This window comes from Taudactylus pleione, unplaced genomic scaffold (assembly GCF_031769625.1).
Source record: "Taudactylus pleione unplaced genomic scaffold, aTauple2 ptg000127l, whole genome shotgun sequence".
Taxonomy (NCBI): domain Eukaryota; kingdom Metazoa; phylum Chordata; class Amphibia; order Anura; family Myobatrachidae; genus Taudactylus; species Taudactylus pleione.
In genome coordinates, this window is record NW_028284529.1 from 894723 (window position 1) to 908185 (window position 13463).

The following is a 13463-nucleotide window of genomic DNA, read 5'->3' on the forward strand; positions in this document are numbered from 1 at the left end:
GCACAAATGAGCACAAGAGCACAAGAAAAACAGTTAAAAGTAATATAAAACAATACAGGACAAGGACATGGTTTATAACATAGCTGCGTAACACAAGCAGCAGGGCCTCAGCAACCAGGTGTTAGGTCCCGTTGTGGGGAGTTAGGAGTAAATTATACTATAAGTAGGGGGAGGAGAAGCACGTGAGGGAAGAGGGCCCTGCTCGTGAGAGCTTACATTCTAAAGGGGAGGGGCAGACAGACGGGCAACAGATGGGGTAGATAGTGAGGAAGGAGTGTGAAGCAGTGGGTTAGGATACAAGCAGCGGAATGTGTGTGTTTAAGATGACCTGATGTTATGTAAAAATTGAGTCCTTCATACATCTATCTCTATGACAGAAAATAGATTTTGTTTGTGTTATTTACATGAGAGATGTATAAAATAAAGTTGTAGCACTTTAATTATAGTATGTTACATTTTAGCATCTACATATATCTTGATAAAAAATGCAGCTATTATGGGACTGTCCCGCCATCCTAATACAGTAGTGAATACTTTAGTTCCAGCTGCTGGGTGCTATGTCATGCTCCTGTGAGTGGGTGCATCTCACATGCTAGACCCACTCACAAATGGGTGCAGCCATGCCCAACATGATGTGGTTCCACAGGATGTTGCAGTACCCGGGCCCAGAATTTCTCTTGGCAGCCTTGGAGGTGACAGGCAATACCAGGAGGGCAAAGTGGTGGGTAAGAAGGCCATGGAGGGAGGGAGGTGGTTGAGAGTGGAGGGACAGGAAAGGTGAGGGATAAGAAGCAGAGGATTGGAAAGCAGACTGATGAGAGAAAAAAAGGGGAAGAACAAGTGGAGGAGACAAGAGGGGGAGGATAGGGATGGATAAAGTAGAGGATTATGTGGACATATAATATGGGGGTTGTTTGAAGTAAGGGTGTTCATGCTGTGGACAAGGTAATAAGTGAGATGAAAACTGGAGTGGAGGCTGTGTGATGTAGACAGTGTGGATTAAAGTTGTTAAATGTTCAAAAATACATGTAAAAGAACAGTGCTGCTAATGTATGAGCGCAGCTCCAAAAGTGATATATATAAAGGAGAGGTGTGTGAGTAGTGGGTGCAGGAATTAGTTATTAAACAAATGATTAAAGTGGATAGATGTGACACAATTGGAAAAGGCAATACAAATTGAATGAGGACAAAATTACAATGTACCCGAGCTGATCCAGTCTGAAGTGTTCTGATCAACAAAGATCAATCAACAAGAGCAGTACACAGATAGGGAAGTATTTGCAGTGTCCAAGCAGTGAGTGCAGTAAGTAGTTGCCTGGATATGCATACAGCAGAAGATGGTGATTTTGTTAATTTACATAAGTATGTTGCTTGTTGTTGTGTAGAAAGCGTTCTGGTTTTGAGTTTTTTCCCTCAGTTTTCCTCCAGTTTAACTCCGGTGTAACTCCGACTTAGTTATCAAATTGTAATTACACTTATAATCTGAACACTTTGAATCTTAACACAGACTATGGCAGTCGCAGGTTATGCAGCCTTAGTGAGCAGTAATAACTAAAGTTACAAACATGTGTCTCTGTGCTCACTGATTGGGACCCCACCCCAAAAGCTCAACACACACTAAATTGGGATGCAATAAAATCTAAGATAAACAATTTGTGAGAAGGGGGGAGGCCAACACAGATTCACAATACATTCCTAACTTCCTTTATAGAAATGGCTATTAATATAGCAGTAGTGGTAATTTACCGAGTATACATTTTTCAAAACTGTACTGAGGCAATCAATAAACAGCATCTGATGGGAGCAGTAGTCCAACACACAGTGTAATGCTACGTGTACACGGTACGACAGCAACGATCAGACGATCGTTGTCTGATCGTTCTACATGTGCTGGATCGAGCATCCAGCACATGCAGCAGACCCCCCCACTACTATAACGACGCGCGATCAACGATCGCGGGTACCTATAGTTAACAGGCTAACATGGTCGATATCGACCAGGTCTGCCTGCTTGCACAGACAGTAGTTAGTCGTCAACTACCATACGTGGACGCTCATCGTCCATCATATGGTCTTTAGCAGGACCCAGAAACTGTCAGATTTTAATAATAATGATAGGATCGTTATCGTTGAAATCTGACATGTTATCGTACCGTGTACACGGCCAAAATTCACAGTTAAATGCATAAGACTGCATAAGGCTGGTTTCCCATTGGTGTTAAGAAATTGTAAGTGACACTACACACCTAATGTGATCACTGTGACAACCCACACACCAGGGTGGAATCAATGTAAATGGAGCACGCAGCACTCGAAAGAAGCTGCCACTCCTTTCAGAAATCTGATAAGATTGCTCATTACCAGATGCAAAAATGTAGCTAGCCTGCATTCAACAACCAGCACTTGGATTCACCCAGCTCCTCCTGTCATAAGATGCTGAATGTTGGCACGCCAGCATATATTGCAATCCCAGAGTCAGGATTTTGTACTTCCTGTTAATTCTGATGATGCTGCACAAATTAGACGCATTATGTTACATAACGTCACTTGTGCTGTAGGTCTGCAATTTTGTACTTATATTTAATGTTTCTGTGCCAGTACAATATACCTTGCGCTGGTCTAACTTGCATTGGTCTAGCAACTGCTTAAAACTAGTAGTAGTACTGTACTCCAGTCTTTCTGTTTATAGTTACCTCAGCCTGATGTTTGATTAAAGGCTCAGTTCATGCTCCTATCTGATTGCATATCTAGAAGAAAATACTGGCATCACCCAATGTACTACTTGATGGTAGCTTTATGCAAATCATGGAGCATGTGAGAAAATCACCCATATGATATGCCCATTGTCTGGTGGTTAATGTTTAGTGTGTGATAGTGTTTCGCAGGACAGTTCCGGATTGTAGATAGTAAAAATGACGATATACACCAGATATTGGACAGTCAATAGGTCGACAGGGACAAAAGGCTGACACACTAAATGTCGACATGTAAGAAGGTTGACAGATACCAATGGTCAAAAGGTCGACGCAAAAATGGTCGACACTCGATTTGTTTTTTTCCAGGTTAGGCATTTACCGGAGGGTTAGAGTTATGCACTTACCCCGACTGTTAGGGCTATGCACCAGGAAGGGAGGGTTAGGGTCAGGCACCTACCCCGAAGGTTAGGCACTAAGGGGAGAGTTAGGGTGAAGAATAGGGCTAGAAAAAAAAAAAGGTGTCGACCATTTTTGCGTTGACCTTTTGACCCTGTCGACCATTTATACATGTCAACATTCATACATGTAGACCTGTTTGTCCCTGTCGACCTTTTGTCCCAGTCAACTTATTGTCTGTCTAACATCTGGTGTCTATCTAGACACTGTCAACCTTTTTACTTTCTACCTGTTATAATCCACACCCGTCGCAGGAATAGCCAACTGTAAATACTGGTATTTTGATTGGGTAGCTCTACTTTAACATTTTCTTTCTGCTGCCTTTGTCATTTTTAACTGTAAACTGAAGTAATAAGCAAACTACTTTATTGGACTTTAGGCCAGACCAGAGGTGATTCCAGTGGACGAGTGTGAGGTGACTGGCGAAGAGCAGGAAAAGGAGGTAGACCTCTCTGTCCCTGGCTCTTCATACATAAAACTTATGGCACTTTCGGCTTCTTCTGTATTACCAGGTAAGGAACTCCAGTCTATATATCACAATTTTGTAAACATATATTGTATAACGACATCACTACCATCCATATCCTCTACTTTATGCTCTGGGAATTTTTTTTTATTATCAATATTAATAGTTATTTATAAAGTGCACACATATTCCACAGCCATTTTAAGAGCATATGTTGTACATAATAATCAAATAATTAATTAATTAAGTAATTTTATTGGTTCATTACATTCATCCCCATGAGCTGCCGTTCTTATCTGCATTTTAAAAAAGGAAAACATTTTAGTGATAATAACATTATCCGTAATGTTCATTAATTTAAATCAAGGAAATTCTACTGTGTACTTACTACATTGAAAGACATTTCCCATACTAACATTAAATTGCAAGGTGAAAAACCATAGATACCCCCATCACTCCAATCTTTATTCTGCCCCCTGTTCCTACCTCTATCCTTCCCCCTTGTCTTCACCAACCCCTCCTCCCCCTCTTTCTCCTCCTCTGTATGCCTTCCTCCCCTCTGCTTCCCTTCCCCACCTCTCCCGTCACTCCACTCTTTCACTTCTCTCCAACCATGGTGCTGCGACCCCACCACTAAGCCATTCTCCCTTCCTCCTCACCTCTCATCCTTTCTCATCATGCTAAACTCCCTTCCTGCCCACCACCTGCAGTTACCCTACCTAGGTCTGGAGCCCGCACCATCACTAAACTCTCTTCATCTCTATCTCCCAAATTAATCGTAACTCCATGCTACAGCAACCCTGGCAAGCGCATTTGTATCTCTCCTACAAACTCTGTCCTTCTCTTCTGTGCCCTCTGGAATACCAGATCTGTCTGTAATAAGCTGGTCCCCACAACTCTGAATCTCCTAGACATTACTGAAACCTGTATTTCTACTTCAGGGTCCATAGGGGGTCCACAGGGTTGACCTTGGGGTATAGGTTGGGAACCAAATCCGGGCACCACGCAGTTAAAGCTTTTAGCTCCCAGGATGCACTGGGCCCACTCTCCCTGTAACCCCACCCCCAAGCCAGAGGCACCTCAGTTTAAGTTGGTGCCCGGCCAGAGTCGGGTCACCGTTAGCGCAGGGGGAGCTGATTAGCAGCCCCTAAGCTTTCTTTTATTTTTTTAGGGACAAAGCTGCCGCTCCGTCACCCTGCTGGCGCTGAGACGCCAGTACAGATCTGGGGATCTCAGTGGGACCCCAGAGTCTGTTCTAGCCGGACTCTGTGGGCGCCCAGGACTGCTGCCAGATCCACGGGGAGCAGGTAATGTCGCGGATCACCGCTTGCGGTGATCCGCACATTTCAAATGCAGTCCTGTGCCTCCGGTCTCAGGGGACAGACCGGAGACGCCGGCAGTGGCGGCGGGCCCCCCATACCCCGTGTGTCCACTAGACCACCAGGGACTTACTGATCGGCGCAGGTAGCAAGCGTCCCGGGGGTTAATAGCCAGCCAGGGGAGCAAGCCTTCCCTGTTACAGCGGCTCCTCCCCTCAGCTCAGCGCGCCTTTCAGTGTCAAAAGTCTGGCGTCGCTGAGCTGCTTCCTCCGCGGGCCGCGCTGCTTCTGAGGTCTCCAGCGGCCATCTTCTCTGTGGTGCAGCAGTAGATCTCCGGAGATGGCGTTTGGCTCAGTCCCCCTGCGTACCTCACGACTAGGTCAGTGTACACAGCGCTGTAGCCTTCCCAGACACTGAATCTGGGCAGTTGAATGCAGTGACATTTTGCAGTATATTGTATGTCATGCTTATGTATGTATGTATGTATCTATGTGTGTATATATATATATATATATGTGTGTGTGTGTGTGTGTATATATATATATATATATATATTTCTGCATTGTACGTGACTTCTGCTAGTGCTGACTGTCTGTACTTTATTGTCTCATTTGTCAGTGTATATCTATCCCTTTTCTTTACAATCTACCCTAATACAGCTGTACTTGGGGTGGTTCTGAGACCTCACATTTATATACTTGTTAATATTTGAGGTTTGTCACATACTGTTGCGTGCTGCACGTTGCCATATTTTAGATGGAACGGTGTGTTGCATATGCTGAAAATGGGTCCCTGCAGCTAATTTTGGCATCAGTCAGGACCAGTATAGTCCTGACCAGGAGATAGAGCATGATATTGCACCCATTTTTACTATCCTGCAAGTCATGTGCTGCAGGTGCTAGTGCGGAGGATTTGACTCATAAAGGGTTATGTGTATGGCGCCATCTGGTGCCGGCCCCCTTACACGACCCCCTTGGGCGGTTTGTTTTCTTGGGATCCTCTCAATTGCGGATTGCCGGGCGGGCCACATTGTTGTACCTCACTTGGGGTTACTTCACCATATTGCCCTTTTCATCTCAGGGTATCTCACAGTTTCTTGCACTCTACCCCTGTGACACAGACTGTCGCTCCCTGCAGGGGTTTTTCACAGTATCTGAGTTCCCCCTGGTGACACAATAGTCTGTCATTCCCCTTGCAGGGATTACCGCTACAGCCACCCTGGGTGGATGTCGTTTTCTACGAAACGCAAATGGGCGTGGTAGACGCCCTGTGGTTGCTTCCCAGTTGGCTCTGCCGTGCACTGGATACTGTTTTGGGCTCTTTCCCTCTTACACGGGGGGAAGCCTATTTCAGGTATTATTATCCCTGTTTTAGGGCTGGTAACAGGTCCATTCTGGTTAGAGTGAATGTTGACCTGCACCTGTATCATACACCCTCAGTCTAACATGCCTTCGGGTTCCCTGTTGCTGATTAGCGGGTGGATCGCATGGTGTGACTCTGGCTGTTGCCAGATACGAGGTATTACAACAGCGTTTGGCCTCCTGTCCCAAATTCCCTGAGGGTCATCACGAGCCCCTCCTGGGGTGGATGGGTGTGTTACTCGTCTGATTACAGACGTTACTACGCCTCCCATTCCTGCGTGGTCGGATTCTTCGGATCCATAGGTGGTAACTCTGCCTGAAATCAGTATACTCGCTTTCAGAGGTTGTTACCCGTCCTACCATGGCTATAGCATGGTTGGTTAATACTATTGCATACTGGGCTGATGCATTTGTAACGTTTTTTCCCCTCCAACACGTCTAGTGTTCAAATGTCTTTGGTCGCTCACGTAATATATGCAGTTGTTATAGGTGGAAATACCTATGTTGGATACCAGTCTCCTAACTTTCAGAGTTCCGGCTGCGACTGTATCCTCCGTAATACCCTATGGCTGCCCTCTGGGAATGCAGAGGTGCAGATACCATCTATAGGGAAGATCTTGTTTGGTCCTGACCTTGACAAGATTGTAGTAACATTGGCAGTATTACTAACGGCAAGTTTACCGCCTTCAGCTACGCCCACTACAAGGCCTCAGATTAAGTCTGTTAAGTCTTTTTGTCCTCAGGGTCAGCCTAAAGGTCTGTTTCTTCCTAGGCTGTCGGCCTCTACAAGGGCCACCATATCCAGTAACGAGCAGGCCTAGACTGCCAGCCGATCCTGCTTCTGAACCTACAGATATATCTTCAGCCTGACGGGCCAGGCCTACAACTGGGAGATACCGATTTTCTCAGTTCGCCCGGTACTAGTGTCAAGTTGCCGCAGCTACGTGGGTAGGAGGGCACGCCCTCTCATTGCTCAGGCGGCCTCTTTACATGTGATGGTACGCGAGCCCTTATTCAGACCCGAACAGGGCCTTACAAATCCAGAGAGCTATACAGTCGTTGCGGTAAGCAGAGCTAATTAGGCCATCCCCACTATCTCAGCGAGGGACTGGTTGTTCGGCTTTCTTTCTGGTGCGGTGGCTGAATTGTCCTCTTTGGCCTATTCTCTGTCTCAATTTCCTGAACCAGGTCCTAAAGCTACCTGGGCTCAGGAGGAAATCCCTATGCTCCATCATACTATATTTGGAACCTGGGGACTTTATGGTATCACTGGATATACAGGACACGTACCTACGGGTACTTATAGATACAGCAAACCTCAGCCCATGCTGATGAAAGGTATCACAGCAACACTTACAATTTTTCAGGCTCTGCCTTTTGGGACTGTCCTCAGCCCCATGGGGGTTTAACAGCGCTTTGGATTTTCTGACAGTTCTCCTGTGCAGTATATCCCAATGCTCCTGTACCTGGACGGCCTCATGCTCTTAGCGGGATCACTGGGGTACTTTACAGCCAGGTCAGGGTGACCGTGGCTTCTTCAGGGTGCAGACGTTTAATCAACGGGGAAAAAGTCCTCCCTGCATCCCTCTCTGGGTATTCTTCATCTAGGAGCCCTGCTGGATTCTCAGAATCGGAGAATTCTTCTGGCGTAAGATGGAATCTTCACTCTTCCATTAGGAATACATGGATGTCTACGCAGTCGACATATGTCTTTACACTCTGGGATGCGTGGTGAAATATTCAGTGTCTGCCTTTGGAAGGGTGGAATGGGCTCAGTTCCATTCCAGACCTTTCCATACTTGGCTCATCTCCAGATGGAACAAGTTTTTTCTGTCGGATCACTGTTCAAATGATGATGCTCTCTCCGGAGGCAAGTCGGTCCCTGTCCGGGTGGCTATGGCCATCTCGTCCAGGGTATTCTTTGCTATGGACAGTGTCTGGTTCGCATCCATTTCAGTGCAGTTGGACGTCTGTCCATTCCACCCTGCCAATTAACTTGTTGGAACTTTAGGCTGTCTTGGGCCTTGACTCTGGCATAACTCTTGTTTCATGGTGAAAAGGTTCAGTCCGACAGGGTCATGACAGTGGCTTCCTTTTTAGCAACACTGTTCGTTGGGTGGCAATGACAGGTATGTCACACATTCGGACATAGTCCGTGGGTCTACTCCCGACCATCTCGGCAGCGTTCATTTCAGGAGCTCTCCATTGGGAAGCGGGATTCCTCAGCCATCACGACGTGCATCCCGGGGACTAGTCTCTTCCCCAAGAGAGGTTTCATCTCCTGGTGAGAAGGGGGGGTCCCCCTGAGATGACCCTCATGGCCTTCTGACTTTATCACACTATGGTGTTACAGTCCAGCTCTGGGGATTCTGAAGCAACCTGCAGAAACTCTTTGTCGGCGAAGTGGTCCTTCCACTGTGTTCTCCGGTCTCCCTTCTTCCTCGAGGTCTTTGGAAGTGTTTCAATCGAGATGGAGATGCTTTCCTGCTGGTGGCTCCTGATTGCCCCAGATGTCAGGGGTACTTGGATTTTCGGTGTCTCTCCATCGATACTCCATTCCTGATGCTTCACTGCCCGGACCTGTTGTCTCAGGGTCCTTGGTTTTGCCTTGGACCTGGGTCATTTGTCTTTGACTGCGTCCCTACAGTGGTCTTACGGCTTCCCTGGCTTTGTCATCGTTGGAATGATTAGAGCACATAGATCAGCTTTTGCTGGGACCTACCACTAACTGTGGCAGCTATAATTCTTATGGTATTGTACCTGTCGATATGATCCTCCGGTGTCCAGGATTTCCAGATATTCTGGCATTCCTTCCGGCTGGCTTGGGTTTCACCCTCGGCCTGACCTTCCTGACAGTGCGGATCTCTACACTGTCTGTATGGTTAAGATATGGAATTGCTCCACTCTGGTATCCAGTTCATCCTTTGGAGTGTTTTCTGGATTATGCCTCCATTTGTCCCCCCTAGGGGCTCCTTGAGAGTAATACCCCTTTCAGACATACAACCGGGGAAATTTCCTGCTCAGACCCGGGAATTTCTCCTGTGAAAATTCCCAGGTATTTGGTCTAGACCCCCCTTTCACACTACACTATCTACCCGGGAAATTCCCAGGTAGACCCCTTTCAGACAAGAGCAGGGTTTTTGAGCGTTTTAGACAGTTTTATTAAAGTGGACGGTAAGGCGCAGGGGGACAGGTGGGGAAAGTGACAGAGGGACAGGTGGGGAAAGTGACAGAGGGACAGGTGGGGAAAGTGACAGAGGGACAGGTGGGGAAAGTGACAGAGGGACAGGTGGGGAAAGTGACAGAGGGACAGGTGGGGAAAGTGACAGAGGGACAGGTCACTGAAAATATCTGCTCCTACTCCCTTTCTCCCCCCCCAGCCCCTCTCCCGTATGCAGCATGTGTGAAAGAGCAGAGCAGTCTCCCTGTACCTGTAGTTTCCCAGCGCAGCTCCGTGCAGCAGTGAGAAAACGGGGAGGCTGTAACCTCTCCCTCCACTTCTGCCCGGTGACAGCCGGAAAGTTCCCCCGCTGGGGCTGAGGACAGATAGCCGCTGATCTCAGTGCTGCCGCCGCTGAGTATGGGAAGGGGGGGAGGTGTGGTCGCTGTTACCGGCGGCGCTGCTACCGCTGGTAATTACAGGGACAGGTTGGGGGGCGCTGCTCTCAGTGCTGCCGGCGCTGAGTATGGGAAGGGGGGGGGGTGCGGGGGCACTGTTACCAGCGGCGCTGCTACTGCCGGTAATTACAGGTACAGGGGTGCCGCTGCTCTCAGTGCTGCCAGCGCTGAGTATGGGAAGGGGTGTGGGCGCTGTTACCGCCGCTGGTGCCGCCTCCCCAGTGGCTCAGTCGGAGCCAGGGCCAATCAGAAACTGCCTGGTGCAGCCTGGGAGTAAAATCCCCGGGTTGCACCATTCACACTAGAGCAGGGTAGTCTTCCCGGGACTTAAGTCCTGGGAAATACCCTTGTCGATTGCAGGGGCGGCTACGTGTTCCCGGGTAGGTACCTTTCACACAGACATGAGACCCGGGAATTTTGTCCGAGGCAGGCCAAAATCCCGGGAATCTCAGTATGTCTGAAAGGGGTATAAGTAGTGGTTCTTTGTTCCCTCCGGGGACAGTCAATGGAACCGCTGGTTGTGATAGCCATTACATGGTCTATTGCTTAGGCTCTCTCTTTCTCTCAGGGTGTTTATATCAGCCAGGAGAGTGTCTGAATTGGGAGCGTTCTCATGTGGCTCCCTCTTCTGGAGGGCATCATGTCAGGGTGTGAATTGCTCTCGCCCTGTGTTTCTTCTTAAAGTGGTTTTTAGGTTCCGTATTATTTGGAACTTTTGGAACGGCCATTCAGTCCCCAGTCCTCTCGGCTGGTGTGGCCTCATTGACTGTTGTCCGGCCTCTTTGGATTTCTGTGATCCATTCAAGTTCCATCAGACTCCTTATTTGTGGTCTGAGATTTCTGGTTTTCACAGGAAAGGATGGCCGGCCTATAACCAAATGTTAGCTGATTGGCCTCGTATGTCTTTCTCAGGGGCCTACCCATGGGTGGGCCTTTCTGTTGTTGATGCTTGTTTTTTCTCGGGACATGTAACCCTCGTGGGCGGCTTGCTGTGGCGCCTCGGCTGTTTTGCCTTACTAGGAGGCCACGTGGTCTTCTGTCCACACCTTTTTAAGGTTCTAGGCATTGGTTTCCTTTGCCTCTCAGGATGCTTCCTTTTTGGCGACGGATTCTCCTCTCAGCACAGGAGCGTCCCCACCCTTGGTTGAACTGCTTTGGGACATCCCCAAGGTCAACCCTGTGGACCCCCTATGGACCCTGAAGAGGAAAACAAGAGATATGGTAAGAACTTACCTTTGTTATCTCTGTTTCTACGAAGTCCATAGGGCACCCGCCCTGACGCACCTGGCTTCCTATGGGCTGTGTCACTGCACGCCGGTTTCCCATCTCCTTCTCTGTGAGTATGGTTATTGAGTGTTCCAGTTTTCTCTCTCTTTTTCTCTCCTCCTCCAGCCTTTGGCTACTTACAAACTGAGGTGCCTCTGGCTTGGGGGTGGGGTTATAGGGAGAGTGGGCCCAGTGCATCCTGGGAGCTAAAAGCTTTAACTGCGTGGTGCCCGGATTTGGTTCCCAACCTATACCCCAAGGTCGACCCTGTGGACCCTATGGACTTCGTAGAAACAGAGATAGCAAAGGTAAGTTCTTACCAAATCTCTTGTTTTCCCCATCTGACATGACTTCTCCTGCTGCTCTCTACCCTCACATTCTCTCACACATCCCTGCCCAGGAGTACGCCATGGTAGTGGTGTCGGGGTCCTTCTACCCCTGGTTACTCCTACAAACTTATTCCCGCTGAACCATCCCTCACATTCTCTACCTTTGTATCAGACTATATGCCTCTTTCAACCTGTTCACCTTCAAGTAGCTGTCATATACCATCGCCCTTACAACTTTGCTTCCTGGCTCCCTCACATCTTCTCTTCAGATCTCCAAACCCCCCCCACATTATCTTTAGGTGACTTCAGTATCCCTATCGATATCCCCACAGAAACCTCTGCTTCTAAACATCTTACCCTCACATAATCGTTTGGTCTCTCCCAATGGACCTCCTCATCTTCCCATGTAAGTGGGCACACACTTGACCTGGTTTTCACTCACCGTTGTGATATCTATGATTACACAAATTCCCCATTCCCCCTCTATGACCATCACCTTCTCTCTTTTAACTTATTCCTCTCACCTTCTCCACCGTTGCCTCCTAAGGTTACTATCACTAAATGTAATAATGAGGCTAGTGACACTGCTTCCTTATCCTCTCTGCTCGACTCACTTCTCTCCCCTATTCTCTCTCTCTCTCTTCTGTCCTGAACAAGCCACTTCCCTATACAATGTCTCCCTTAATCCTGCTCTTGACTCTCTTGCTCCCTACTCACCATCCTTGCAGTTCCCCACCTCAACCCTGGCATTCTGAATGCACCAGCTACTTCCCAAACTGCTCACGAACCATCATGCGACAGTGGAGAAAATCACACTCTAAGGCTGACCTCAAATTTATGCTCTTATCCTATAGTGCTGCCCTTCCCCTCTCTAAATGGTCGTATTTCATAAACCTCATCTCCTTCCAGTCCTCAAACTCTGGCATCTCTTCACCACCTTAATCTCCCTACTCTGCTCACCCCCTCCTCACTTTCACTCCTTACTCTTTGCCATTGACTTTATCTACTTTACATGTAAAATTTACTCCATACGTTAGGTTATCATATCCCACCAGACCTTCGTCACATCACCCTCTTCTTTGCCAGCCTATGACGTTATGACCCTCATCCGATCTTTACCCCCTGTCCACCTTCCCCCTTGACCCTAGTCCCTCCTGCCTTCTTCACTACCTCTCTCCTTCTGCCTTTTCCCATCTTGCCCACCTCCTCAATCTCTCCCTCTCACAGGTATTGTCCCCTCTCCATTCAAGCATGCCCTTGTTTCCCCCATTGTTAAAAAAACCTACCCTTGATACTAACACTCTCTCCACCTACCGATCTATCTCTCTCTCTTCCCTTTTGCCTCCAAACTCCTTGAGCGTATTGTTTACAACTGCTTTACCACCTTTCTTCCCACTCCCCTGCTTGACCCTTTTCAGTCTGGCTTCTGTACTCTCCACTCCACTGAAACTGCCCTGATGAAAGGCAGCAATGACCTCCTTGCTGCCAAGTCCAAGGGCCATTACTCTCTGCTCATTCTTCTTGACCTCTCTGTTGTTTTTGACACTGTGGACCACCCTCTCCTGCAAATACTTTACTACCTTGGTCTATGTGATACTGCCCTCTCCTGGCAGTCATCCTACCTCTCTGTCTCCTCCCATGACTCTACTTCCACTAACAGTAGGTGTCCCCCAAAGTTTTGTTCTTGGACCTATCCTACTCTTCCTCTATACTTCCTCTTTAGGTTAGCTCATCAGCTCTTTTGGCCTCCAATATCATCTCTATTCTGATGATACTCAGGTTTACCTTTCCTCCCCTGCCTACTACCCCTATATCCACAGATGTATCTCTAACTGTCTCTCTGCTTTCTCTTCCTGGATATCCCAGCATTTCTTAAACTTAATATGTCTAAAACTGAACTGATCATATTCCCACCCTCCCGCATAACCTCGCTTCCCACAATCTCATTATCT

At 47.9% G+C, this 13463-nt stretch overlaps 1 protein-coding gene across 4 annotated transcripts in view; it reads left to right on the top strand.

The window, feature by feature from the left end:
* Positions 1 to 13463, top strand: part of FOCAD (focadhesin) — a 311722-nt gene that overhangs the window by 199169 nt on the left and 99090 nt on the right. For all 4 annotated transcript variants that reach the window (XM_088472585.1, XM_088472586.1, XM_088472587.1 and 1 more), the window contains one exon: positions 3532 to 3664. In XM_088472585.1, the coding sequence (XP_088328711.1) occupies positions 3532 to 3664 (133 nt within the window). The remainder of the gene's footprint in view (positions 1 to 3531; positions 3665 to 13463) is intronic.